The 26775-nt window shown below is 42.9% G+C and overlaps 11 protein-coding genes across 11 annotated transcripts; 6 read left to right on the forward strand and 5 right to left on the reverse strand.

The window, feature by feature from the left end:
* Nucleotides 1-144: 144 nt before the first annotated feature.
* K450DRAFT_247899 (uncharacterized protein) lies at nucleotides 145-3074 on the reverse strand. Its single transcript, XM_051590144.1, has 6 exons — nucleotides 2878-3074; nucleotides 2563-2783; nucleotides 2292-2499; nucleotides 1791-2202; nucleotides 940-1718; nucleotides 145-867 (listed from the first exon to the last, which is right to left on the reverse strand). Exons 2-6 carry the CDS (start codon nucleotides 2703-2705, stop codon nucleotides 262-264), a joined length of 2148 nt encoding a protein of 715 aa, XP_051443244.1. The 5' UTR covers nucleotides 2706-2783; nucleotides 2878-3074; the 3' UTR covers nucleotides 145-261.
* On the forward strand, nucleotides 2894-4180 carry K450DRAFT_301250 (uncharacterized protein). Its single transcript, XM_051593742.1, has 3 exons — nucleotides 2894-3400; nucleotides 3676-3739; nucleotides 3818-4180. Exons 1-3 carry the CDS (start codon nucleotides 3184-3186, stop codon nucleotides 3882-3884), a joined length of 348 nt encoding a protein of 115 aa, XP_051443245.1. The 5' UTR covers nucleotides 2894-3183; the 3' UTR covers nucleotides 3885-4180.
* Nucleotides 4181-4245: 65 nt separating this feature from the next.
* Nucleotides 4246-5479, reverse strand: K450DRAFT_247906 (uncharacterized protein). The gene is made up of 4 exons (XM_051590145.1): nucleotides 5356-5479; nucleotides 5140-5285; nucleotides 4945-5073; nucleotides 4246-4878 (listed from the first exon to the last, which is right to left on the reverse strand). The coding sequence occupies exons 1-4, from the start codon at nucleotides 5465-5467 to the stop codon at nucleotides 4486-4488; spliced, it is 780 nt and encodes a 259-aa protein (XP_051443246.1). The 5' UTR covers nucleotides 5468-5479; the 3' UTR covers nucleotides 4246-4485.
* A 130-nt stretch (nucleotides 5480-5609) lies between these two features.
* K450DRAFT_247909 (uncharacterized protein) lies at nucleotides 5610-6715 on the forward strand. Its single transcript, XM_051590146.1, has 5 exons — nucleotides 5610-5738; nucleotides 5854-5990; nucleotides 6069-6141; nucleotides 6211-6450; nucleotides 6520-6715. Exons 1-5 carry the CDS (start codon nucleotides 5640-5642, stop codon nucleotides 6628-6630), a joined length of 660 nt encoding a protein of 219 aa, XP_051443247.1. The 5' UTR covers nucleotides 5610-5639; the 3' UTR covers nucleotides 6631-6715.
* A 446-nt stretch (nucleotides 6716-7161) lies between these two features.
* Nucleotides 7162-10182, forward strand: K450DRAFT_247914 (uncharacterized protein). The gene is made up of 14 exons (XM_051590147.1): nucleotides 7162-7487; nucleotides 7567-7621; nucleotides 7693-7723; nucleotides 7789-7917; nucleotides 7983-8061; nucleotides 8135-8234; nucleotides 8326-8334; nucleotides 8432-8464; nucleotides 8542-8618; nucleotides 8689-8736; nucleotides 8810-9141; nucleotides 9222-9474; nucleotides 9541-9729; nucleotides 9806-10182. The coding sequence occupies exons 1-14, from the start codon at nucleotides 7404-7406 to the stop codon at nucleotides 9947-9949; spliced, it is 1563 nt and encodes a 520-aa protein (XP_051443248.1). The 5' UTR covers nucleotides 7162-7403; the 3' UTR covers nucleotides 9950-10182.
* An 11-nt stretch (nucleotides 10183-10193) lies between these two features.
* Nucleotides 10194-12589, reverse strand: K450DRAFT_247923 (uncharacterized protein). The gene is made up of 7 exons (XM_051590148.1): nucleotides 12526-12589; nucleotides 12279-12330; nucleotides 12149-12165; nucleotides 11969-12008; nucleotides 11790-11889; nucleotides 10671-11716; nucleotides 10194-10607 (listed from the first exon to the last, which is right to left on the reverse strand). Exons 2-7 carry the CDS (start codon nucleotides 12304-12306, stop codon nucleotides 10582-10584), a joined length of 1257 nt encoding a protein of 418 aa, XP_051443249.1. The 5' UTR covers nucleotides 12307-12330; nucleotides 12526-12589; the 3' UTR covers nucleotides 10194-10581.
* Nucleotides 12590-13352: 763 nt separating this feature from the next.
* Nucleotides 13353-14713, forward strand: K450DRAFT_247927 (uncharacterized protein). The gene is made up of 5 exons (XM_051590149.1): nucleotides 13353-13462; nucleotides 13558-13577; nucleotides 13666-13825; nucleotides 13912-14173; nucleotides 14240-14713. Exons 1-5 carry the CDS (start codon nucleotides 13409-13411, stop codon nucleotides 14659-14661), a joined length of 918 nt encoding a protein of 305 aa, XP_051443250.1. The 5' UTR covers nucleotides 13353-13408; the 3' UTR covers nucleotides 14662-14713.
* Nucleotides 14714-15324: 611 nt separating this feature from the next.
* On the forward strand, nucleotides 15325-19881 carry K450DRAFT_247934 (uncharacterized protein). Its single transcript, XM_051590150.1, has 13 exons — nucleotides 15325-15353; nucleotides 15464-15569; nucleotides 15791-16274; nucleotides 16373-16896; nucleotides 16965-17174; nucleotides 17245-17403; nucleotides 17464-17821; nucleotides 17887-18233; nucleotides 18294-18488; nucleotides 18571-18656; nucleotides 18725-19186; nucleotides 19270-19583; nucleotides 19745-19881. Exons 2-13 carry the CDS (start codon nucleotides 15500-15502, stop codon nucleotides 19776-19778), a joined length of 3243 nt encoding a protein of 1080 aa, XP_051443251.1. The 5' UTR covers nucleotides 15325-15353; nucleotides 15464-15499; the 3' UTR covers nucleotides 19779-19881.
* On the reverse strand, nucleotides 19853-22204 carry K450DRAFT_247938 (uncharacterized protein). The gene is made up of 2 exons (XM_051590151.1): nucleotides 22030-22204; nucleotides 19853-21946 (listed from the first exon to the last, which is right to left on the reverse strand). Exons 1-2 carry the CDS (start codon nucleotides 22188-22190, stop codon nucleotides 19984-19986), a joined length of 2124 nt encoding a protein of 707 aa, XP_051443252.1. The 5' UTR covers nucleotides 22191-22204; the 3' UTR covers nucleotides 19853-19983.
* Nucleotides 22205-22808: 604 nt separating this feature from the next.
* On the forward strand, nucleotides 22809-25236 carry K450DRAFT_295050 (uncharacterized protein; the record flags this gene model as incomplete). The annotated part of the gene is made up of 10 exons (XM_051593608.1): nucleotides 22809-23227; nucleotides 23303-23481; nucleotides 23549-23665; nucleotides 23735-23887; nucleotides 23947-24019; nucleotides 24079-24141; nucleotides 24206-24513; nucleotides 24585-24634; nucleotides 24724-24993; nucleotides 25021-25236. The coding sequence occupies 10 exons, from the start codon at nucleotides 22809-22811 to the stop codon at nucleotides 25234-25236; spliced, it is 1848 nt and encodes a 615-aa protein (XP_051443253.1).
* Nucleotides 25237-25397: 161 nt separating this feature from the next.
* K450DRAFT_247948 (uncharacterized protein) lies at nucleotides 25398-26579 on the reverse strand. The gene is made up of 4 exons (XM_051590152.1): nucleotides 26517-26579; nucleotides 25968-26193; nucleotides 25637-25887; nucleotides 25398-25566 (listed from the first exon to the last, which is right to left on the reverse strand). The coding sequence occupies exons 1-4, from the start codon at nucleotides 26517-26519 to the stop codon at nucleotides 25510-25512; spliced, it is 537 nt and encodes a 178-aa protein (XP_051443254.1). The 5' UTR covers nucleotides 26520-26579; the 3' UTR covers nucleotides 25398-25509.
* Nucleotides 26580-26775: the final 196 nt, after the last annotated feature.

Below are 26775 nucleotides of genomic sequence, written 5' to 3' on the forward strand. Positions count from 1 at the left end.
TGTTCTACTGTACGCATTCCCAAATAGTGTAATAACAGTCATCTGTCAGTTTCTGCGTTCAAGTATGAATCTTTTTCAATTTGGTATGTCGCACTAAACAATATACAGACTACACACATATACTGAGCGTACAGTTATGGATATAAGCGATTCGCGTCGTAAGAATGATATAAACAAAGAAAAAAAGAGGTACGTGACAAAATGAAATGAGGGGAAAAGGTGGGAAGGCAGTATGAAATAAGCGTCATCAGAAAGCTAATGTTACTCGATGACCTCTAGCTTTGCTCGTTTTCTTTCATAGCCACCATATGAGGTATCATCTTGGGGCTGAAGTTGCTGCTGAAACCAGTGGCCTGCATGGCTAGAGCTAGGTGTTTCATCCCCGTTGGCTGCTTGCTGCATCATCCCCATGAAGCTTACAAACTGAGGTAAGTCCTGTAAGTTGACGAACGGTGGAAGATCCGACGAGCTTTCGGCTACCAAACCTCCTGTGGCTTGGGAATCTGATGTGCTGTTGTATTGTCGTTTACGACTTTGATTGTTTTGGTCTCCTTCTGACTGCGATGTAGAAGAATATTGAGACGCCGCAATCATATTCTGGGTACTGGGGCCACGGTGAACCATGCCGGGATCAACTCCTTGCACTCGTTGAATGGCTTTGAGATGTGCGCAATATTTGACCACCATATCCAGAAGGCCATTGGTCGAAAAAGGTTTGGGCAGTACGTCATTCATGCCGCTTCCAAAGTATTCCATAATATCACTATCAGTGGTATTGGACGTCATGGATATGATGGGGGTAAGGGTATCATACTGTCTTATGTTACGGGTGGCAGTAACACCATCGAGATTAGGCATCACAACATCCTATGATATTAAAGAGAAATGAATATCGTGCGCAAGGAAAGTGAACTGTTCACAACCGTAAGAAATTATTACCATTAAAACGAGATCGTATTTTTCCAAGCCGAGTTTCTTCAACGCTTCAACACCGTCAGTTGCTACATCAAATGTACATCCAAACACTTGGAGTAATTTACTGCTGAGATTGCGACAAACAGAGTCGTCATCGACCAATAAGACACGAGGAGGTACTGACCAACCAGGAATGTAAGTCTTACGATGAATGCGCATAGTCTTATCAGATGCAGGACGAGCCGCAGCTGTCGTGGATGCTTGACTAGTACTGGCATTATTGGATGGGGTATACGAGGGAGACATATTCTTTGGTTGCAAATGCCCAACAGTAACAACTGTCAAGCCGTCAGCGTTCTTGGAATTGCCAAGTATGTTGGTTCCCTTCGTGTCTTTTTCGCCGGGAAGTGTCAAATTCATGCTGGCTGCAGCCGCTGTGAATTGTGTTGACAGATCAGCAAGATTGGGCATGTTGAAGGAAGGCTGCGCTGAAGACTCGGATGTAGCTGGAAATGATTCATTGTTTGCGACAGGAGCAGATGATGATGCTTTCGTGGAAATCAAGTCGGAAGAAAGTATATCGTTCTGCTGGTTATTTTCAGTAGAAGCCCAAGGCACTTGAGTAAGCTGTTGTAGGCTTTGAATACGCTGAGAGATCTGATTCATCTGGGTAACACTTGCTTTTGCAACTTCGGAATAAGATTGAATCAGTTTCTGTGCTTCGGATGAAGGGACAAACGGCGTATCATGACCATAATTTGGCTGCCTATCATCTATTTGTCCTCTCTCTTCTTGGTGGTGCTCTGAAGATGTCATAAAAGCGGTAAATATAATGGTCTATTCTATTTACGTAACCCACTGTGTTGGGTACTAACCTTGTTCTTGTTGTACGAGGTACTGCACTAAATTTTGCATCAAATTATCTTGAGCCATCATTTTGCTGCGACAGCCCATAATTTCATTCAGCACAACACCATAATTGTTACCAATGCTTTGAAGGTGTCCAGCCATGTCGGTATGGATCTTGTGGAGGTATGCTATCTGAGTGTGCAAGTTGGCGGCAAGTGCGTTGAATTCGGCAGGAGCAGCTTGGTTGTTGTTGAAGGATTGGTTGGAATTTTGCAAGCTAACCGAATTATTGCCACTGTTGTCTTGGCCAGCACCAGCATTTCCTGCTGAACCGGACGTTGTAGGGCCACGATTGCCCTTGTTCGGGGTTTTTCTTTTGATCTTTTCCAATAATTCCTTTTTGTTACTTTGAAACTTTGGATGAACGAATTCCCAGGCCTGTAAACATATGAAAAAAGAAAAAAAAAATTAGAATCTAGTAAATAGCATTTTAGAGCTATCAAGTGAAAACTCATTGTGTGGCGTACCTGTTCACCGTATGGCTTGCCATCATCGGCGTTTCTCAGCTTGTGGAAGTCGTATTTGTTAAGCTGTCGAACAAAACTAGCAAAGTTGGAGTGCTTAAAGTGTTTGGGCAAGATAACTTTGGAAAATTCCGTTGGATCTTTCACAACAAAAGTCTCTCCATTGTTGCCCCAGGAGACAATGTGGTTGTAAGACTTGTCTTCCAGCATGCTGTACGTAGAAATATGAGACAGGGGAATCGGTTTTCAATTCTATAGCACTGCATTAGCTTACCGAAATAATTTCTTTACAAAATCAGGTATGCCTCCTGACGTTGGCGCTTGATTAGCCTGGGCCGTAGCCTCCATTGATATGGCTGGGTTACTGTCGACGAAAGATTGTTGTGATGTGAAGTTATTCCGAGCTGAAGAATTCATTTCTTCAAGGTTGGAAAGTAGCGTAACAAGTCAACTTGTTTTTTTAAGAGACTGGCAGCAATATGATAAAGAGTAAAACTAGAGGAAAGACGAAAAGCAGTAAGTCTGTATGTTTTTCCAAAATGTGCTAAAGCTCTCAGCTGAGCTTAAAGCTCCTGAAAATGAGACCCACTTTTCTGTAAATGGTGATCCAATGACGATTGATGAATCAAATGATACTACTTGGTTGTGATTTCTACAAAGTGAAACGTCGAAGAACGCAGATTTCTGCTTTTTCGTATTTGTTTTGTAGAGGGACCTAGTCTTATGGAAGGGCTCAAAGGGTCCTTCATATCCATAAGATGGTTTTACATGACAAACGGCAAAGTCACGTGTGTGCTACCATCAGGCACAATCCAATCGTTCTTTGCCAGCCTGTCACTGCCGCTGTCTGAATTAATTTCGCGCCTGCTTCTTCTCTTTGCTTGACAACGACATCATGTCCGCCATGCAAGACTTAGCTCCCGCGATCAAGCGGTTAGCCAATTCGTACCAGCAGACTACATCTATTAGTCTCAAGTTTATCGACATCTACTTGGTTTTCATTATGGGATCCGGTATCCTTCAATTTGTGTACATGCTTGCTGCTGGTACTTTCCCATACAATGCATTCTTGGCTGGATTCATCTCGTCAGTTGGTAGCTTTGTGCTTGCTGGTGAGTTCATATCTGTCTTTATATTATATCTATGAGATACCGCCAAAGTCGCCTATTACGGTATCGCGGACCATGGTCGCTGTCAAGTGCTGTGAGAAAACCAACGACAGTGATATGATAAATGAGATACGATGTATTATGGAAAGAAACGCAACCGGTGATTGTAACGGTGTCGAAAGGATTGGGTATCGGTCAGGGAGACTGTTGAGAGGGTCTGGACGGATCCATTATTACAAATCCCAGCCAGCCACTGATCATGCCTTCTGTTACTACAGCCAATTTGCGAATCCAGACCAATGCGCAAAACTCTCCAGACTTTAAAGGAATTTCACCAGAACGGTATGTCAAACTTCTCTGAATGATTTATTTCCAAGAGGAAAAGAAAGCACACCTAACACCCTGCACTTTGTTGTTCAGAGCTTTTGCAGATTTCGCTGTTTGCTCTATTCTCTTGCATTTATTCTGTGTAAACTTCCTCGGATAAAGGTCTCCCCATGACAAGAAAAAAACATGCTTATTCCCCTTCCCAAAACTCAACTCAATAAATGAAAGCAAGAAAGTTCTCGTACCTTTTTTTTTCTTATATCTCATGTCTTGAATTTCGAAAGTGTATGACCATGCATGTTTCAATACATCTGGCATTTTATTGCTTCAACTCCATACGCTTCGTTATGTGTTGAAATGTTCTAGATTGCTTTACCATGAGCCCGTTACTGCAAGAATAGCTCTTTTACCAGAGAACTGTCCTCCAAAGGACAGGGTGAGCGACGCAACGATGTAGATGCACACAAGCTTTCAACATGTCCTCCGCAAGGTCGTGGTCCTCTGAACCATTATTCAATACATTTTTAAGTACATGGCTGTTTTATTTTTATTAATCTTGCAATGAAATGGATATCACGAACAAATGAATTTTATTGTGGTGGTCGATAACCTCCAAAAGGTGGTTGTGGTGGTCGATAATTTGCACCACCGGGTGGGCCACCAGGCGATGGACCACCATAACCCATATAAGGTGGTCGTCCAACAGCGCCTGCAAACACTACGATTTAGTATGAGCATGGAAAACATTCATGTAAGGAAATTCACTTACCGCCCATTGGAGGTGGAGGTGGTGGTCGGTAACCTTGTGTAGTAGGTACCGAGTTATAAGGAACCGCAGATGGCAATCCATTCATTGGCGGGGGAGGTCTTCCTCCAGCCATACCCATAGGTGGTCTTCCCATTCCAGGTGGGCCGCCAAACATTGACGCTGAAGCAGGAGCATTCTTCTTGGCCTGCGCTGCCAACAAACGTTCCGCTTGAGAACCGTGACGTTCACCTTTACCATCCTTCTTAAACGCATAGGACACGTTGACTTCCTTATTCATTAGGTATTGCCCATTCATGGCATCTATAGCAGCATCAGATGAATCAAAGTTATCGTATGTGACGAAGCCATATCCCTTGAAGTTGCCGGTCTCTGCGTCCCTAGCAATCTAAGATTTCCAACACGCATTAAAACAATGCTATCTATGGATCCATTAACCGACATATAGCCTTACCTTTGGAGTCTGAACAATTACACCGAATGCACTGAATACATCGTACAGCATCTTTTCGTCGACGTCTGGATCAAGATTGCCAACAAAGAGCGTGGCACCAACATCCAAGTTCTTCTTATCTGACGTTGCCTGAAAATGATTGACATCATGTTAGTTAAATATAACGGTAACCACGCCAAATTGAACGTTATTCACCTTGTTGACTCTGATTGGCTTTCCGTATAGTTTGATCTGATTCATAATGCGAATGGCGTAATCGGCGTCTTCCTCTGTCATAAACTCGCAAAATCCATAACCTTGGTGACTTTGCGTGACGCGATCTTTGGGCAAATGAACGTTGACTTATCGATTATGTCGAGACAATTAGTATATGTTTGGTTAGTTGTATGGATCACGACCCAAAGTACTTACCAACAGGCCCAGCCTGAAGCATCAGCTCCCATACAAGGGTTTCGGTACACCGTTCGTCTAAGTTTCCAACATAAACAGTGGCATCCTGATTTCTTTCAATTTGTTGTGCCATTTATGTTTTTTGGAATCAGCCAATCTCTTCCAAAGGTTCAACCAGAAGGAATCATGATGTCAAAAAGTCACATGACTTGACTTTCGGCTGAGTTGGGCCCAAGTTACATTTTGATCGGGCTTTCGATTGGAGTTTCTGTGGCCTTCTGTCTGCACAGGAACACTTAGCATAAATGAAGCTTTCAGTAACCACAGACGAGGGCGATTTATACAATTTGGAGATTGATTCTCAAATGGAGATAGAAAATCTCAAGGCTCTTCTCGAAGCTGAAGTAAGTACTCTCTTAAAGTTGTCATGATCTGTCAGCCCAGACTGTACTGTCAAAGAAAGCTTGGCCATTGCTCTGTACACTTGTGACGTGACGTATTTACCACTTTTTACCGCAGACGAATATTGAGGTTGCAGAGCAAATGCTATTTTACAACGGAAACGAACTCGTAGACCCTCAAAAAACTCTTCAACAGTACGATATAGGTCAGGACGACATTGTTCTTCTCCGTCGTAAGCGACAAGGAGGATCAAGGTAGGGAACACGCCATTAATTGCCTTTGTTCATAGTGGCAAGAAATCTAAAAGGACATTGGTTGTTGGAAAATCTCAGTGGTAATCCAAACTTCGATATGATGCGACAGCATGTACTTCGTGATCCTCGTCTTTTGCAACAGCTTGCCAATGTAAGCACGATGACTGTGTGAATGTTTACTTTCATGCGGGAAAAAAGTGTTGCTGACCTTCGAGTATAGACAAATCCAGATCTTGCCCAGGCAGCTATGAACGATCCGGAGAGATTCAATATGATGGTACAGCAAATAGAGCAAAGTCGACGCCAAGCTGAAACGCAAAAATCTCTACAGTTGGCTGCCTTGAATGACGATCCTTTTGATGTAGAAGCTCAAAAGCGGATCGAAGAAGCTATACGACAGGAAAATATTGCTGCGAATTTGGAGGCTGCTATGGAGTACAACCCAGAATCTTTTGCCAGAGTAAGCTCTGCGGTGAACAAGGCGATTTCCATTTCGAGCCTATTACTGACTGTATCACACTATCAATAGGTTACTCGCCTATATATACGAGTGGAAATCAATGGGAAGGATCTGGTTGCATTGGTTGACTCTGGTGCTCAGAGTACTGTCAGTAAGTTGATTGACGAGCAGGCTCTGTGATCATGTGAATTTTGGTCCCCCATCGTTCAAACCCCAATTTTTTTTTTCTATAGTCAGCCCAGAGACGGCCCAACTGTGCGGACTCGATCGCCTTCTTGATACTCGCTTCAGCGGAGTGGCAAAGGGAGTTGGAACGGCCAAAATCCTGGGTCGGATTCACAGCGCACAGATGAAACTGTCAAAGGACTTCTTTCTGGCATGTTCGTTCATTGTTGTGGAAGGAAAAGGTTCTGAGCTACTTTTTGGATTGGACATGCTTCGAAAGCATCAAGTAAGTGATCCTCGTTGCAATATTTGATAGCCCGAACGAGGTGTTACTTTGAACACTACCACCACGATTTCATGTCCTTTATTTTTTTCTCACACCGAGCGCCCCTTCTTTTACAGGGATGTATCGACCTTCGAAAGAACGCTTTAACGTTCGATGAGATTGACATACCGTTTTTACAAGAGCATGAATTGCCAGAAAAGCAGCGTATGATCGAACTTCATGGTGGAGCAGATGATGAAACACCGGCTGAAGCACGAATTGCTGGACCAGTTGCCAATGCTAACGCATCAAACTACGGCGAAACGTCACAATCAAGTGCAGCATCGTCAAACAAAGGATACTCCGAGAGTGACATAGCTACGTTAACTAACCTGGGAGTCAGTAGACAGGAGGCGATCCATGCATTGGATATGGCAGGCGGCAACTGTGAAGTCGCAGCTAGTTTATTGTTCCAAAACTAAGATTGTTTGTTGTTGGTAGTACAGATATACCATAAAAAGGCATGATTCTCTCAAGCAAAATGAAAACATTTCCCTCTTGTTATTTTTTTTTAAATACTGTCTTCTCCCCTCTCCATTTTGTCATGGTAAAATCCTCCATCCATCAACCTACATGCAGTGTGCTTCTACGTTCCCTTCAACTAAGCTGTACTGCATTCTATTCAGAATCCTAGTCACCTCTCGGACCCTGAGCAGTACTATATCAAACAGGAACGAATAGGTACCGTATCGGCCGTGTCGTTTCGCGTTTCGCCCCACTGAAGCTGATAACTGATTCTTATTTTACTGCAGGCAAAGGTTCCTTTGGCGAAGTTTTCAAAGGGTTAGTGAACGTAGAGTAACAGCTGCCTGATATCAGTAGGATCTAAACCCTACCTGCTTTTCTAGCATCGACAGACGAACAAATCGCCCTGTTGCTATTAAGATCATTGATTTAGAAAATGCTGAAGATGAAATTGACGATATTCAGCAGGAGATTGCCATTCTATCTCAGCTGGATTCACAGTATGTCACAAAGTAAGTGGTATTCCTTTTACTATAGGTTTCCTCACGAAGAGTGTCTGATGCAAATCGAACGTCAGATATTTTGGGTCACACTTGAAAGGCTCCAACTTATGGATTATCATGGAATATTGTTCTGGTGGCTCCTGTTCCGACTTGGTAGGTATAGGGCTGGCTTTTTGTAACAAGTAATGATGGTCGTAATCTGATATCTTAACGAATCCACTGTAAGATGAAAGCTGGTCACATTAGAGAGGAATACATTGCCATCATACTTAGGGAGTTACTTCGAGGTCTCGACTACCTCCATAATGAAGGAAAGCTTCACAGAGGTAAGTCATTTAGGTCCAACAAGACTGAGCTACCCATTTGTTGGCGGCTATACTAATTCTTGTTCTCTTCCCACTATGAACCGACAAATAGATATAAAAGGTAAATGACCCAAAGATCTTCAACGGGTTATATGTGGAATGGCACTCTGAGGCGCGCATGGTACTAATCTACCTTCTTTCCTTCTTTTTTTATGTAGCTGCAAATGTACTGTTGAGCGCAAATGGAGATGGTAAGTGATTACACCTCTGTACTACCGTAAATGCTTATGCACAACTTAAATGGCTTAATTAATCCAATTTCAAACAGTCAAATTGGCTGATTTTGGTGTTTCAGGTCAGCTCACGGCTAGTCTGACCAAGAAAAACACGTTTGTGGGAACTCCTGTAAGCATGCATGTGGTATACATAAGAAAATAGCACATTGTCATCTCACACATAGCATATGCCTTTTCAGTTTTGGATGGCACCTGAAGTCATTAAGCAATCCGGGTATGATCATAAGGTAAGCAAAGATGTTAGAACAAAGTGTCAGAAGCCCGTATAGAAAAATCTGACCGCCGAGTGCGTGAATTTAGGCTGATATTTGGTCGTTGGGTATAACTGCCATCGAGTTAGCCAAAGGAGAGCCACCATACGCTGATATGCACCCAATGAAAGTCCTATTCTTGATCCCAAAAAGCCATCCACCGACCCTGGAGGGTACCTATAGCAAGCATTTCAAAGATTTTATCAATGTGTGTTTGCAAAAGGACTCCACTCGAAGACCAACTGCCCGTGAACTACTCAAGCACCGCTTTATCAGAAACGCAAAGAAGGTATCATATTTAACGGAACTGATTGAAGCTCATGAACGATGGCTTCACATGGGTAATGGCAAAGACAGTGACTCGTCCGATAACGAAGAGAAGTAAGTTATTGAAACTATACTTTAACACATGATGCTATAGTGACTAATGCAACCCTTGATCTTTCTCTGTTGCTTATTAGAGCTGATGAACCGGATGATGACGGATGGGACTTCGGAACAGTACGACAACCTGCAGATTTCCGGTCACCACTTCCATCTCAGTCTTTGGGGATGAGACAAACAACCTCCACAGCTACCTTGACACAAATGTCTAATAGCTCATCCGCTCAAAGTATACAATATGCACCACCTCCTCAACAGAGGATGCAAACAGGAGGACGACTGCAGCAGGCGGGTACGAGACAATCAACTTCATCGATCAACCAAATAACAGTGAGTGTTTTTGAATTGAACATGTGAAGGAACTTGATCATTCACTGCTAACAAAAACACTGATAGAATGGTATTCAACGTATGACTTCGAGATACAGTATGGACGAATATGGTCAAGATACGGTTAGGGCCAATAACAACAACAATGATATGCCCCGACCGTCTATTCTATCTAGCGTTTCTTCCTCCGAAACCTCTACACCATTACATAATGAAGCTGTATTTCAAGATACTGTTACATCTATTCTTAGCCAGGTATGTTGAATTACTTGCGCTTTGCATTAAGTTCATGCTTTTCGTACTAATGCCTGCTGCTAATGCTTTCAATTAGCTTCATAAAAGCTGCCGCTCAAAACGTGGACAAGCTGCCATTGAAAATCTAGTACATGCCTTTGAGCTGGCAGAGCGAGAGCAACCAGGCACCAGCCAGACTTTGATAGAGGAAAGCATTCGTCGTTTACACACCGAACGATGAGTGAGTAAGCGATGAACTTTTGGACCTCCTAGTCGCCACTCTTTCCTTTCAAATACACTACTGCGAACTATCTGCTGGATACCCCTTCCTTTCTACTGATTCACTCAACGGCTTCCATACCTTTCTTGTGCGATTAAGGCCAATGTTCCCAAGTAAACCCCACTAAATAAAGTAAAATTGAAACCCCCAAAAAAGTTTGACAATAGATCGATTGAATTTAATTTAGAACTGGACTGTAATGACAAAAACAACTTGACTCGTGAACAAGTAACGTCGAAACCTTGGTCTCGTCAACGCTATGATGCTCGGTAAAGGGTTTTGAAATGAAAGGGGGGGGATTGTGGTATGGCATAACTTGTGGATATTTAGAAACTTTTTCTTAGCTATGCCAAAAAAATTGCAGAGAGGACAAAAAAAGTTTGAAATGAACAAACGTGCGAAGCCCTACATTATAATCTGTAAAGGATGAAAACAAAAAAAAAAGAGCTTTTACTTATGGGATTTCCTTTTGGTGCCTTAAGGCATAATTTACTCTTCAATGGGCATCTCCTCGCCAAGGTAATCTTCATCTTCGTCCATCTCGTCTTCAGCGGTGGCTTCTTGGTATTGTTGGTATTCGGAAACAAGATCGTTCATGTTCGACTCGGCTTGAAAAGGCAACACAAACAGATTAGCGCATCTTTCTAGCATTCACTCAAAGTGTATATTCATAAACACATACCTTCAGTAAATTCCATTTCGTCCATACCCTCCCCAGTATACCAATGCAAGAAAGCCTTTCTTCTGAACATAGCAGTGAATTGATCATTAACACGCTTGAAGAGCTCCTGGATAGCAGTGGTGTTACCAATGAAGGTACCAGACATCTTGAGACCAACAGGAGGGATATCACACAGGGAAGACTTGACACCATTAGGGATCCACTCAACAAAGTAGGAAGAGTTCTTTTGTTGGACAGCCAACATTTGGTTCTCAACTTCCTTAGTAGAGAGACGTCCACGGAAGATAGTAGCGACGGTCAAGTAGCGTCCATGGCGTGGATCGGAGGCCGCCATCATGTTGCGGGCATCAAACATCTGAGCGGTCAACTCAGGGACGGTCATGTTGCGATATTGTTGTGAGCCAAAGGCAGTCAATGGGGCAAAGCCGACCATGAAGAAGTGAAGACGTGGGAAGGGAACCATATTGACGCAGAGCTTGCGAAGATCAGCGTTCAATTGACCAGGAAAACGAAGTGAGGTGGAGATACCTGACATAACAGCAGAGACAAGCTGGTTAAGGTCACCATATCCGGGGTTTGTGAGTTTGAGAGTGCGGAAGCAGATATCGTAAAGGGCTTCGTTATCAATACAGAAAGTAGCATCACAGTTCTCAACGAGCTGGTGAACAGTCAACACAGCGTTGTAAGGCTCAACAACTGTATCAGAAACCTTGGGCGAAGGAACAACAGAGTATGTGCTGAGCATGCGGTCAGGATATTCTTCACGGATCTTGGAGAGCAAAAGGGATCCAAGACCAGATCCAGTACCACCACCAAGAGAGTGAGCAAGTTGAAAGCCTTGCAAGCAATCAGTGTTCTCAGCCTCCTTGCGGACAACATCGAGAATGGACTCTACAAGCTCGGCGCCCTCGGTATAATAACCCTTTGCCCAAGCGTTACCAGCTCCGGATTGAGCAAACACAAAGTTATCGGGACGGAAAAGCTTTCCGTATGGGTTGGCACGGATGGCATCCATTGTGGCAGGCTCCAAATCCACCAAGACAGCACTGGAAATAGTGTACGTCAATCCTAACCTTGACCTTGACAATCTAAACTAAAATACATTGGAAAAAGTCATACCGAGGAACATATTTGCCTTGGCTGCCTTCATTATAGAAGACGTTGATACGCTCCAATTGAAGATCAATATCGCCAATATAATTACCGTTATGGTCGATGCGTAGAAACCAACAAAGAAAAAATGTCAGCCCACACTGCTAAACATCAAACTAGAAAACGTAGAAGGAAAAGCAACTTATCATGCTCAGCAGAGATGGTTTCCCAGAACTTTTGACCAATCTAGTTGAAGAAAGAATGAATAAGCACTGAAGCATTTGCTATTGGCAATTATCAAGTTCTCTCAAATAGGTCGGCGTCTATGCAGACTACGACATCTAGCCTTGTTCTCTCGAACGATATTACATCAAACCCGTAGTTACCTGGTTACCACACTGGCCTATCAACGAGATGCGTGAGCACAGTAAGTCAAAACGTCAAAAGTAAAAACTTCATTGCATTTGACACTTCAGTTACGTAACACAATGACTGAAGTTTCAGAACACTGCTTACCAGCTTGAATATGGATAATTTCTCTCATATTGTAATTAATGAAGTTTGTAAACTAAAAGAAATAAGATACAAGCGAGAAGATCAGTCAACTACCTCAGGCACTGGGAATGGCAGGAGTCAAAGGGAGTATCGGGGAAGAAGGAGAGACTCGATAAGACGTGACCCTACGCGCTTCTGGCTGTTGGCTCGACTTTCGACTGCAGTATATGATACTTAGGATAGTGATTGAGTGAATTTCGACATTTACCTCAAGTCAAAGAACGAGTGTGAAGGAGAAAACGCTCTTAGGGATACGCTTTACCTGTTAAAAACTATCAAAACGCGCTATTGCACGAGGTCGACTTCCCCTTTGAATCACCATCGGGGGGGGGACTGATACTTTCTATGTCATTTTAAGCGGTCAAATCAATTTTTGAAAGAAGCGCTATTTGACATCCGACGCACTTTTCTTTCATATTTCAGTTGACTCCCAGTCTAATGGAAAGTTCTAAGTGGACTTGGATCAAAAATAGGTTTCATAAGTGAAGGGCAATGTCTGGAGGATTTTGCGCCCCTGAAGTTAGTAGCACGTCAGATCTCTATAAGCGTCTACAACCAATGCAAGGAGTCGATTCCCATACCGTCCCTACTCCTATCGGTATTTGGGCACCTGACAGCTTGCTGCATCAGGTCGAAGCTATCATAGTCTCAAGTTATTTAGCTGACTTAGTCAAGCACAAACTATCTAGCTCGAGTTTAGAGATAGGAACAGTCTCGCTCGCTTCTTGAAAAAAGAATTGCACCATTTGAAGGAGAGATGTTTGAAACAAATATGGGTTGCCACGGTACTCGGAATCGTTTATACCCGCCTGTATCTGGCGGTAAACGGCTTCCCACTCTGCTTGTCATGCAAATCACCGAGCAGCTTATTACCGAGAGGGTTACACTTTCAATACTAAATTGGTAGAAGTACTCTGAACAGAAGACATGCTTAGTATTGATAACAAAAATAGTGTCAACATGTCCATTTCTTGGAGAAAGTACTATTTTGTTGTAATAAACTTCCGGGCTTCACACGCTTATCGGATCTTGACTGCAACCTTTTTTTTTTTTTGGCTTCATATATTAAGACAGTGAGTCCTCTGATTGAAATGCTCAATCGAATTGCTTCTGTCCGTCGAACTTTCTCTACAATGACAAGTCAAGTTAGTATCGCAGTGTTAATATCATTTTGTTTTCACCCTGAAACTACTTATGAACATTTCGTTACCACCTTCCATTCCAACCTGCCCACCTACAGCGCTGGTCACGCCTTATACGGTAATTATACCCACCCACCATTTTTGCAAATATACTCTTGCTATTGTCCTGATGGGCTTACCTTCTTTTTTTATGGTGAATAATAAAGCTTCGAAGATGAACATGGCAAGACTCACTATGGCCAACCCATATTGGAAAACGAGGAGCTCAAGCAGTCTGATCTTAAGAAAGGCTTAAAGGCTCACCTTGTAGAAGGAGATGTATTTGGAGAGCACACAGTTACAGACAAGTCAAGAACGGTGAAAAAGGTATGTTATAGTAGCAGTAAATGCATAGTAGCAGAAAATGCCATTGCGCTGGCTTAAATAACACAATTCTATACCAAATGCTTTAGTTGCTTGCGCCAGTTACCCCCAGCATTATTAGGTGTATCGGTCTCAACTATCGCCGCCATGCTCAAGAAACTGGTTCCAAAATACCAGTGAAACCAATTCTATTCATGAAGCCTCCCTCTAGCGCATGCGGGCCATACGATACTATCCGGGTACCACATGTGGCTCAAGACGATATGGTTGATTACGAAGCTGAGCTTGCCGTCGTTATTGGTAAAAAATGCAGAGACATTAGCAAAGAGCAGGCCCTTAACTATGTTGCAGGTAAAAAAAGTTTTGACAATTTTCCCTCATGTCACATTCGTTCCTCACACGTATCTTACCACTCAGGATACACCATTTGCAATGACGTGAGCTCTCGCAACTGGCAAATGGGCCCAAAAAGTGGCGGCCAATGGAATTTTAGTAAAGGCTTCGACACCTTCGCACCTCTCGGCCCTATGATCGTTTCCAGCTCTGTGATTACAGATCCACAAACTCTCAAGCTTGGTACAAGATTGGACGGCCAATTGTTACAAGACTACACAACCTCAGACATGATATTCGACGTATCAACGATTGTCAGCTTTTTGAGTCAAGGCACCACTCTCATGCCTGGGGATGTCATAATTACAGGAACCCCACATGGTGTTGGCTATACCCGTTCACCACCAGTGCTTCTCAAGCATGGTACCAAATGTGAAATTTACATAGAGCGAATCGGTAATATTGTAAACCCCGTTGAGTATGAAAGAGGTCAATCCAAATTGTAAGGTCAAACATCAGAGAAATAAAAAAAAAAAATTTTTTTGCGACTCCACAACATTGTTATGATTTGCATATGGAAGGTGGGCATGATGATAAATGATTGAGTGACAGCCTTCATGCGTGAACCTGGGATGTTTCAATCTTTACTTTGCCTGAGGATATTGCCCACCGCTATAACATGCCTAAAAGGAGAGTTAGAGAAATGGGGCTAACCGCTTGGTGTAACACTGCAAAGGATGAACATTCGCTTCGTCTCATGGTATCCCTTTTTGCTTCCCGTAACGCCTTACTAATGGGTCAAAACTTGAACTCAAAAGGGAAGTAGATACAATAAACCTCACATAATGGTATTAACATATTGATGTAAAATATTATCAGAAAAGAATTGTCTACTACATGTTTCTTGCGAAACATGCCATTTTTTCATCAACTTGTAAAGAAGAGCAGTCGACAAAGGGGTGGATGAGAGGTACAAAAACAATGTTCGCTTGCTTCTGACAGAGTATGAGCACGCGGTTTTTAATGGGATATTGGTTCTACTAAGGTGGGCTGCTTCAATCGTCACTTAACTTTGCTCGGGGTTGTGCAAAGAAAGCTTGAATTTTTTTTTTTTCTTGACCAGTCAGTCAATCTCACATCCCGATCTTCTTCTTTTCTCTGCTACATTTCTTCTCTACAGTAGCTTGCTGCCACTTAAGTATGAAAATCCAATCCTTTTACATAAAATTTATTATGATGAGATACATCGAACAGGTTATAACCAATACATATTTTAACATTTGCTCTTCCTTTCACCTCGCTTTCCAGTTTTTCAACTTTTTGGTTCCGTGGCTGATTCTGCGAATGACAGATCCAAAGACATCGGCCATTTCTCGCGCAACTTTGAGCGATGGCACCACAGTCCAAGTCAATGGTGAGAATTTTTGTATGACTAATTAAAAAGCCCATACCTACGTTGGATATTCTGTTCAGAACTTGGGAATATCTTGGAAATTCCTTGCCAATGCCCATCCATTTCTTGTTTATGAAGCCCATCCAATTTTAACCCCAAATACGTTAACCCTCATGGAAAATTCCTCTTTTCTTCATTCATCCATGGCTAATCCGCGTCTCTGTTGCTATCTGCTTGTATAGATCATGTCTACCTTGCGCCAGAGCATCTGGGCGAGCCGTTCTATATCGGCCGCATCATGGAGTTTACCAATTCCCCAAAGCGAAGAGGCTTGCAAGCGCGGATTGCGTGGTATAACCGACCTAAGGATGTTGTCAACCGCAAAGTGTATGATCCTTGTCTATTGATCGCAACTATGCACTCAGACCTCAATCCTGTATCGTCTATCCGTGGCAAGTGCCGTGTTGTTCATAAGGATTACATTGACAAATCTGAGCTTGAGAAGTACCGAACTCAACCTGACAGCTTTTATTACAACCAACTGTACGATCGATATATCCAACGAGTGTATGACGTTGTCCCTTGTGAATCTGTGCAGAATGTACCAAAGGATATCCAAGATGCGTTGATGGACCACTATCAGTTTATTGTGGTTGAGCAAGGCAAAGCTGCAGAACTTACGGACACAAGAAGAGTATGCTGTGTCTGCCATGGGTGGTGCGCTAGGTATGATTTATCAGGCTTCTATTCTATCGCCTACCAGCTTTTGTTTCTCAAAATTCCCAATGTTTACCATCATCTCCTCTAAAATTCCCTAATACTAGTGCCGACTCAGTCAAATGCTCATCATGCCAGAACAATTATCACATGACATGCGTCAATCCACCTCTGGCGCGGAAACCATCCAAGGGCTTTGCTTGGCAGTGCGCTGTCTGTTTCAAAAAAGACCCCAAAAACTCCTCTTTACCAAGTCCAATGTTACACAAAGACAGAGAGAGGCGATCAACTTCACCTGCCGCTGCGAGCTCACGGAGTCCAGCCAATTCCGATATGGCCGATAGCACCTCTTCGCAGCCACCGAAGACCACAGCAATGAACAAACTTCGGCCAATACAAACCCGAACGACTCGTTCACAGACCGAAAGCAGGACAGGTACGCCAAGTGGGCCCACCAGCCCCATCACAGCCGGTCATAAACAAACGGCTGTCAATGGTATCAAAAGTGGAGGAATTTCCTCAAAAATGATCATATCATCGGGCAGACGCAGAGATCCACACAAAATCCACACTACTCACATGTGGCCGTTTCGGTACTTTGGTATACATACCAATGTGAAGGATATATTGGGTGGGTTATTCGAGGGCAAAATTTTCTGCGCGATGACACACATACTAACTGTAATTTCTCTTTATAAGACGCCGATGATCGCATCTATCCACGAGCACGTAGCCGAATAGGACCAAAATACCAAGCTACTGTTGCGGAATGGGATCCAGAAACAGAAAGCGAGGTATTCGACGCAGCCCAAAGTCGAGCTCACATCGAAGATACTCCAATGCCTCGAGTTACGAGCAATCGAGGTGGTCGTGGGCGGCGAAGGCGTGGCCGCATAAGTGATCGAAAGGGTAAGTTTAGTGTCGCTGTATATGTATGTAATTGATCATTTGTAATCAACGTAAGCTTTCTTTTTCAAAGATCCAAGCGGGAGTCCAAACTCACAAGGCTCAGACATAAAACTTGAGCTTCCTGACAAACCAGACGATTTTGAACAGACAGAAACAGCCGTTTCCCGGGGTGGATCGGATACTGTTATCCCATATTTTGTTCGTCCAACTTCATTTACTGATGAGCAAGGCAAGTATTGATCTACTAACTTGAATACTTTGCGAAAAATCACTTACCCTATGATTCTAGTGGACAATTACATGGAAGACGTATGTGCACTACCAGATCTACCCTTACCGAGTTACTCTTCAGACCTATTGGATCGAGCCATACTTGAATTGCAACAAAGCGACTTTGATGCTGATAAGGCAATCGATGCCGTTAAGCATCTTACACGAGACGATTTTGATTTCCTGGAGGAGTGGACACCTGAAGACATTGCAGCGTTTGAAGATGGTATTCGGTCTTTCGGTCATGAGCTTCACAGCGTTTCCAGCAAAGTTCCGAAACGGAGTATGGCACAAATTGTACGCTTCTTCTATAAATGGAAGAAGACGGATAGATATGAGCCGGTGTATTCTGAGTGGACCAAGATATATAAACCAAAGTAAGTCTTTTTGGCATGCAATGATGTTGGTGGTCGCTTGCTTCTAAAGCGTTCTCGCCTTACAGCAAAAAGTTCAGGAGGCGTGGCTTATCAGTACCTGAAATCACTTCTGCCGACGCTTCTTCTACTGAGCTTTCTGATTCGGACTCAGATGACAATGAAGAAGGAAAGGAAGATCCTACTATAGTGTCATCGAAAAGCTCTATTGGGCATGAATGCATGAATTGTGGTACTGATGAATCGGTGATATGGAGGCGTGCTCCAGGTGATACCGATAAACGAAGGAAAATGCACCGTTACGTCCTGTGTGATGACTGTGGCATCTACTGGTTGAAATATGGCACAATGAAGCAAATCATTGACGCGTCGATCGTTCGTCGTGGAAGGGGCCGGCCAGCTAACTTCGTTGATCGTAAGTCAATACCAATATATGCCTTACTAGTTTAACACCATGTTGACATTTTGTGTTCAGCAGCAGCAACAAAGACGTTAGGGAAGCGAAAACGTATGATGGAAACACCAAGTAGTAGGAAGACATGGGGTGATGGTAGAAAGAGAGTCAGAACTCCTACGCCGCCACCGCCATCGGCTTGCAGTGTTTGTAATGTTATGCCCCCGGATGACAAACTTTTGACCTGTAAGGAATGTGGCATTTCTGTTCATTCAGGTACGATACACTTCAAAGTATACAAAGTGTTTAATATGCTTTTGATGGAGAACATGCCGCTAAAACTTCATGACTTCATCAGATTGTTATGGCAGCAATATACCTGCAAATCCAGCCAAATGGTCATGCGATACTTGTGTTAATACAAAGACGCCTACCGTGTCGACTGTAAGTTACTTTCAAGGTCTGGTAATGGACGTTTCTGACAGTCGCTAATTTGATGCTTTTAATCTCAGACGTATAAGTGCGTTCTGTGTAGTGAACCCACCACTGTTCAACGGCAAGCACTTAAAAAGACATCTGGCTACAACTGGGCTCACGTTATATGCACAACTTTCATTCCTGAGGTCAAGTTTGCGTCAACAGCACTCTTGTCGCCTGTAGAATGTATTGATCGGATACACAGTAATGAATGGCGACAAACCTGTACTATCTGTCAAGTTCACAAAGGCGCTTGCGTTGCGTGCTCTGAATGTCGCAAGCCCGTTCACGTTCGCTGTGCTCAAAACGCTGATTTCACCCTAGGGTTTGAAATGGTTCCTGTCAAATCAGAGTCACATCAACAGAAAACCATACCTGCAGGCACATTTAAGGATTCACATCTGCATGGACAAATGGTACCTTCTATATGGTGTAAAGAGCACGATGTATCAAGAAGAAAGATTGTTCATCTCACTGACCGTGATGTCAATGACAAGGTGAGATACTGCTTTTATTGCCGTTATTCCTCTCTGCAGCAATTGAAAAGAATGATTGATCTCATCCATACTTTGCATTTTAGGCTGCTATAATGGTATACGCTGAGGTTTACAAGAAGTGTGAAGCAACCTCAACTGGAGCTATGCGAAAATCCAGTCTCATATCGTCTGCGAATAGTATAGTCGACGGCACCAATTCATTACGACTATTTGGCCAGGATGCTGTAGATGGGTCAGAATCACCCACAACCAATTCCTTCCGCGTGGTGCTGCGCACGGCGAACGGTCAGAAACCTGCATCACAATGGCCACCTCCTACCGAAGCGCCAAAGCATACTTGTAGCAAGTGTGGTGTCAGTAGTTCGCCGATTTGGTGGAGTATTCACGATAAAACCTCTAAAAAGTCGGCTTCGACAGCTGAAACAAATGGAGTGGACACGGACATCAAAATGGAAGACCGAGGCAACGCCTCTTTGGGTCTGGAATCGGAAAACCATGATGCCAAGTTATGTCACCGATGTTATTTTGTTACATAGTTTGCAAAACTGGATTTCGTTGTCTTGTTGGTTTTGGTTGGTTTCATCTTCGATGACTTCTAATCACTAGGGGATCTGGTCCCAAAAAAGTTCTTCACTTGCGTTTTACAGTATATTATACTGTTTATTAACGAGCATTTCACTTGTTTGATACATGGTGATTTGCACAAAAATTAAAATCTGTATGTACAACTCCTAAAATTAAATGGGCTAACGAGTGTAGTATGTACGTATCGCTGCATGAATGCGTTGCTTCTTTCATTATAACTTGTTGATGGACTGATTCTGTCTTGCAATCACGGACAAAATGGGTTCACTATCCGAGTCACTATCAATTTCAATGTATTGATGAGAATTCAGGGAAATACCACTATGTGAACTGCTGCGTTGCGATTGGCCAACATGAGGCTTTCTGCGCCGTGGAATGACAAGAGAGGCCAAACTGCGCATGTCAGAACTGCCGCCATCAATAGCACTTCCGTCTCGCACTAGAAATGGATTTTCGAAATCTTTTTTTATGACTACGCTGGCAGGCATGCTGTTATCTTGCGTGATTTTAATGGTGCCATCGGGCGCTTGTATGCCAAATGCCATTTCTGTAATGGTCGTTTGACCGCGCTCTAGTTTGGAAGAAGATGCTTTGCCTTTGGCCATTTTTGACTGACGTAGCCGCTTTCTGGATGCTTGAGCGTTTTTCTTGTCTTCATATTCACATACTATATCCGGATAGGCCTTCAAAATCATGGTGGCGTCCATCCATTGTCGGTTGACTTTGGACCAGTTTGCGACCTCCTTCAATTCGGGATTTTCTTCTCCTGCTCGGATAGACGAAGCAATAGACTTTGAACGTGGGGTATTGGATGGCTCCGATCTATCGATTTTCCTATATTTCCAAGCATGTTGCTCTTCGTCGTCAGACGCTGCATAACTACTTGAAGATGAAATTGAGCCAGAATTTCTCACTGGTGTCCTCCAACCATTTGGACTACTAGACTTTTGATGATCGTTTGGCGAATTTCTGTATGGACTGAAATAAGCATCGTGAAATATGAGGGTAGGCGACCTAGGTGGAAAATAGTCGAGCTTTTTGCCAATCAGTTTCAAAAATCGGAGCATGCAAGCTGGATTTATTTGCACTTGGTACTCTTTGACATGGCAAGTTTTCGCATCAGTAGGCTGCCGCTCACGATTGATGCAGAGGATATTTGTTGAAACGCTTTTTGGAGCTTTGGTAGCTTTTGTGGCGCCAATTTGAGTCGATGTCTTCTTATTGACTGGAAAATAGCTGGTGATGTCTAGCTTCCTTTTAGTGCTATGTGAATCTTGCTTGTTTGGAATACTCTCGATAGCATTGCGTTTCCGCTGGCTGCTAGATCTCATTTCTGATTTGACACATTGGAGAACATATCCAGGAAACAAGAGCGAAACCAGCTTTTCGCGCATTTCAGAAATGGGAAGATGGAAAAAATTCTGTACGTAGGCAGCGAGCTCAGTAAAGTCTGGTTCGATAAACTGCTTCAGTTGGATCACTTCTTCCGGGCTAGTCAAAGATCGAGCTCTACATTTTGGGTGCCGCAGTAGCTTGACAACTTCCTGCTCTGGAAAATCCTCAAGCAACACTTTTGCAGCAGAAGGTCGTTTTCGATCGAGTTTTCCAGATTCATTTGTCTTCAATTCGGATATTAGAGCGTTCCTTGCTTCTTCTTTTTCTTGTGCAGTTTTCGCATATAGGACCTTGGGAGCAAGACCAGCTTTTGCAAGTCCGACTGCTGTCAGAATTCCGATATTCCTGCTTCCATACGGCACGTAGTCATTTCCAGCTAAAAGACCAATAAGCACCAGGCCATCTTGATCTAGTTCCAACTGTTCATTAATTTTTTTCATGTCAAAGAAACTGACGTAGTCGTTTTGCCAGTTGGTAATCATTTTCTGGGCGCCAAACATGAGAGCATCGACGTCGTCTGTGACAACAAGATCTGCAATACCAAGATCCAACAATTTGGCGCACTCAGCTTCGGCTTCTCCAGCAGCTTCCCAAGACTTGAAACCGAATAATTGCAATAAGCGGCGAAATATAATTTCTGAATCAGACGCTGTTAATCCTGAGTAGCATTGGCGGTTGCGTTTAATGAGCGGTTTGTCGGGTCCATCAAATACAAAAATAGCTTTGACACCAAGTGTGTACAGTCGTGCCAGACGATGAAAAAGTGTGAGATGTATTGGACTTCAATTGTAACAATTTAGTATGTAAAAAAAACAAAAAAATGCCGCTGAAAGGCTTTTATGACTGAAGTTTGCAGCGCTTACACATTCTTGTTCTGATGGTATAGCCAAGGAATTGCATCGATCACCAGAATGACATCTTGGTCGGAGGTACCACTTTTTGTGTCAATCAAGGAGGTTATGGCGGAGTAGTGAACAGATCTTTTGACAGGCTCTAGGACACTCCACAGTTTACATATCCCCATTGATCCGAAATATGTTGCTATTTGAATGGAAAGCTTGTTTAATACCGTTACCCAAATACAGCCACTTTTATTTCTAACAGTCACGAGATCACTCTTTCAACACATCTAACAAATCCAGGAACATGGTTGGAACTTTATTCTCGTGAACTACTCAATTACCATGAAGGTATATGCTTAAACCTAAATAAATATCAGTCATTGAACAGCAAGGCAACGTTCACTTCAAGTTGGACTACGCTTGTCTTAGCAATTTGCTATGTTTTCTTTCGAGGATTCTTTTACTAAAAGTTCTGATACACTAATGGATGAATTTTTTCATCACCTCCATGCTTTCCATAGCAAGCTATGTTAAATGGCATAATACCCAGAGTTTGTGCCCTGATTGGCGAATCGAGACACCTCTCGGCTCAATGGGAGCGGAGTTACTCGGCTTTTTGGTGAACCGGATGGCGACATTGGCGCAACGGATGGAGCAATCGTCGAATTTTTAGATGATCAGTACTCACTAAATATTCCTATATAATCTGCCACCTCGAATATTTGGCATTATACAAACCGAAAACACGCACAATGAAATTTTTGTCATTGGCGATCATTGCCACACTTGGTTTGGCTACAATGGGTAGCGGCCAGCAAGAGCCCAACCAAAATGTGTTTTCCGGTAAAACTGAGAAGAAGCGACCTAACATTCTGTTCATTTTCACCGATGATCAGGATTACAGAATGGATTCACTCTCGTATATGCCAAATGTTCAAAAATATCTTGTTGAGCAAGGCACCACGTATACCAATCACTATGCCACTGTCTCTGTATGCTGTCCTTCGCGAGTTTCGCTTTTGCGAGGGCAATATGCGCACAACACCAATATCACTCATGTCATGGAACCTTATGGTGGCTACGATAGGTTCAATAGACTGAAGCTGGGAGAGAGCTATCTACCTGTATGGTTGCAAGAGGCTGGTTATTCTACCAACTATATTGGCAAGCTCATGAACGGTGTGGCCGTTCATAATTGGCAAACTGCGCCTAAAGGATGGTAAGGGTTGCAAATGGACATAGGTAGCAGTGCTTGCTGGAACTGTAGAATTTAAAAAATTTGGGAATTTTATAGGAATTATCAGGATCAGTTACTAGATCCGTATACTTATGTCTACAATACCCCGGTTTTCAGCAAAGATGGTGAAGCACCCGTCTTTTACGAAAATGCCTACCAGACTGATATTATCCATGGAAAGGCTAAGGCAGCTCTTAAGCGATTGAACAATACAGAAGAACCATTTTTTCTGTGGGGTGAGTCATTAGTCGACTTGAAAGTTTGGGCATTGGACGGGAACTAATATTTATCACTCATTCATAGTAAGCCCAATGGCTCCTCATGGACAATTCCAAATACACAGTGAGAATCCCATAAACATCACAACGGAGCCTCCTATTTCAGCTGAGAGACACAAGAACTTATTTGAAGATGTGAAAGGTATGTTCAGCATACTTAATTATTGTGTAGTCATCTGTACATGACAATTGACTGTTCCTGTGTCCTCAGTTCCAAGAACTCCAAATTTCAACCCTGATGTTCAAGGAAAGACAGCATCCTACTTCAACGATATGCCAAAGCTGACAGATGAGCAAGTTGAATTCCTTGATCACACGTATAGAAGAAGATTGCGTGCACTTCAGGCAGTAGATGAGATGGTTGGTAAGTGAATTTCATACAGTGTGGTTTCAATGTAGCTTAAATTTTAATAGCATTTTAAGGTGCCTTATTTGAGCAACTGGAAGAGCAAGGGCAATTGGATAATACCTACGTATTTTATTCGGCTGATAATGGGTAAGAAATGTTCTGACGTTATAAAATTGAATGCGGGTGATTAATCAAGTTTAATGCAGTTATCATCTTGGTCACCATCGCGCGTTGGCAGGAAAGACTACCAACATGGAGGAGGACATCAAGTACGTATTGGCAGTGCTATTATATTCTTTAAATGCAGATACTCTAATCAAGTATATCATCTAGTGTTCCACTTCTCATCAGAGGCCCTGGTATTCCCAAGGGAGCTATTAGCGACCTTGTAAGCACACATGAAAGTTTAGCTCCGACTTTCCTAGCACTGGCCAATGGTGAAGACAAACTGCCTTCTTGGGTTGATGGTGGTGTTATGCCAATCACTCCAGCTTTGCAAAACCATCCTCTTCAAGCTTCTACAGAAACATTCTCTGTTGAATTCTGGTCTGATAACATTGCTTGGGAGAACGACGAAAACCTTTTTGTCCCTGGAGTAAACACTTACAAGACTCTTCGTGTCATTGGTCCTACCTATGATTGTAAGTCTCGTTTCTTACATGTTGTTGAGAGTTGGTCTGGATAAATTTGGAAGTACTAACTCTTGGTATAGACTCTTACGCCGTTTGGTGTACTGGTGAACATGAATTGTTCAACCTCAAGGTACGTATAATTTGGAAAAAAAAAAAAAAAAGCATAAAAAGCTGTTTTACATCAAGTGTCATTTGTTCTAACTTCGGCAATATTCACAGTCGGACCCTTATCAAACTCAAAACATTTACAATCAAGCAACCGATCGCTTCATTAACAGATTGGATGCCCTTCTTCTTGTCTTAAAGTCCTGCAAGGCTGGTAACTGCCGTAACCCTTGGAAGGTTCTTCATGACAGAGGTGGAGTTCAATCTCTTCCCGAGGCTCTCAGCAAAGACCAAGATGACTTTTATGCCACTTTGCCCAAAGTCAAATACGATCATTGTACTGGCTACTATGATTATGATAATGAGTCTCCTCATTTCGGTGATGTCGCTGATGCTAACACCACTGTGCAGCAAGCAACAGCGATCAATAACCCTTCAAGACGACCTGAGAGAGTGATCCCGCCCCAAGACATTGTGGATTTATTCAACTTGCTCCCCGTCCCCGAGTCAACTGGACATACCATGGTTGACGATGACTTTGAAGCCATAGCCAAACCTGTTCCAGAACAATTGATGAATACTGTCGTAGACTGGTCAAGATATGGATTTTACAGTTATGGGTCGTAAAAACCTCATCATACCTACTTAGCCCTAAAATACCACGTACCCAATTTTTTCTTATTACATTCATCAATACAATGCCTTTAAACAAATTTGGCTTTCAATGCTGTATACGCTCAGCAACATGCCTCCTGTAATCCCCACTTTCAATCATGCAAAAAGCAACCTTCTCTTCAGTTGTAATGGATGTTATGGCGCTTTTTATTGCTTGGATGCTAATCAACCCAAGGATATTCAGACGTTGTAATGAAAAACAATACAGCTAGCAGACTAACTGATTTATTTGTTCAAGACAAGACCATCGAAACGAGACTTGTACCAGTCGATGGTCTCTTGCTGTTAAGATATTATTGTTAGAACATGAAGATATTGACACAACGTACAAAGTTTGTGAAACAACACTTACAGTCTTGACCTTGTGCTGGGTGCCGACAGTGGACTTGCAGCGACGTCTGCGGGCAACACGGTAACCGGGACGGCCCATGACGCAGAAGAAATCCATACCGTAAATACCGATGGAGGGATCGTACTTGATACCAAGATCGATGTGTTCCTGGATACCGAAACCGAAGTTGCCAGTTTCAGAGAAGTTACGAGTCAAGAGTTCGTACTCCTTAACCTTGAGACCACGCTCGAGAATTTCCTCAGCCTTGGCACCTATAGAAATACGAGTACGTTTAGTATAAAAGGAAAAGACAGGTCATTTTTCACATTGTAAAAAGTAATTCGATACATACCGCGGACGGTGACGTGGACAGAGATCTTTTCGTTACGACGGATACCGAAGGTACGGACGGTGTAGCGAGCCTTGGAGTAGACGGGGGTTTGACCAGTGAGCTGTTCAAGCACCTTGGCGGCACGAGTAAGTCTGTCACCGGATTCACCAACGCAAATGTTGAGAACAAGCTTTTCGAGACGGAGCTCGCGCATGGGGTTCTTAGCAACAGCCTGATCTTCGGCGCTCTGAAAATTACGACAAAATAGAGTTAGCCAAATGTCAGCATTTTCAAGTCAAGAAGCATGGGCAGGGCAACGCCGATTGAGAAAGAGGCAAGTTATTTCGTTCAAAAGTCGAATGTCGTCAATAGTTGGGGTGGCTCTTGAAGACTGTGCTGTGATTGTGACAATGTTGATCCCTAATGTCGTCAAGGTAAAATTTGCCGAATGCCATTTGGCAACAACAGGTTGTAGCAAGGTATCGTTTCGTGAATAATATCATCCATCCATTATCATCTGATGTATGCCAATGCCCATCTTCCATCGTATCTGATATAGACGATGCTCACCATGGCTAATATAAGGAAAGAGGAAGTCTCAACCAGAGGCGAATGGCAGCTAGATTCTTGTAGCGTAGGAGTTCCCAAAAAAATTTGAAACTCATTTTTTTTTTCTGTTGCCTGGCTGGCCGCTTATCCCATAAATTTTGCACCAATTTGTTCAACATTCATTTTTCTAGCTTCGAGCTTATGTTTTTGCTATGTATATGGTGAATAGAGAGGTTTTGAAAGACCTTGAACTCCAATATATGAAAGATTGTGGTATGCT

This window comes from Umbelopsis ramanniana, assembly GCF_025399195.1.
Source record: "Umbelopsis ramanniana AG unplaced genomic scaffold K450scaffold_40, whole genome shotgun sequence".
In the NCBI taxonomy this organism is placed as follows: Eukaryota; Fungi; Mucoromycota; class Umbelopsidomycetes; order Umbelopsidales; family Umbelopsidaceae; genus Umbelopsis; species Umbelopsis ramanniana.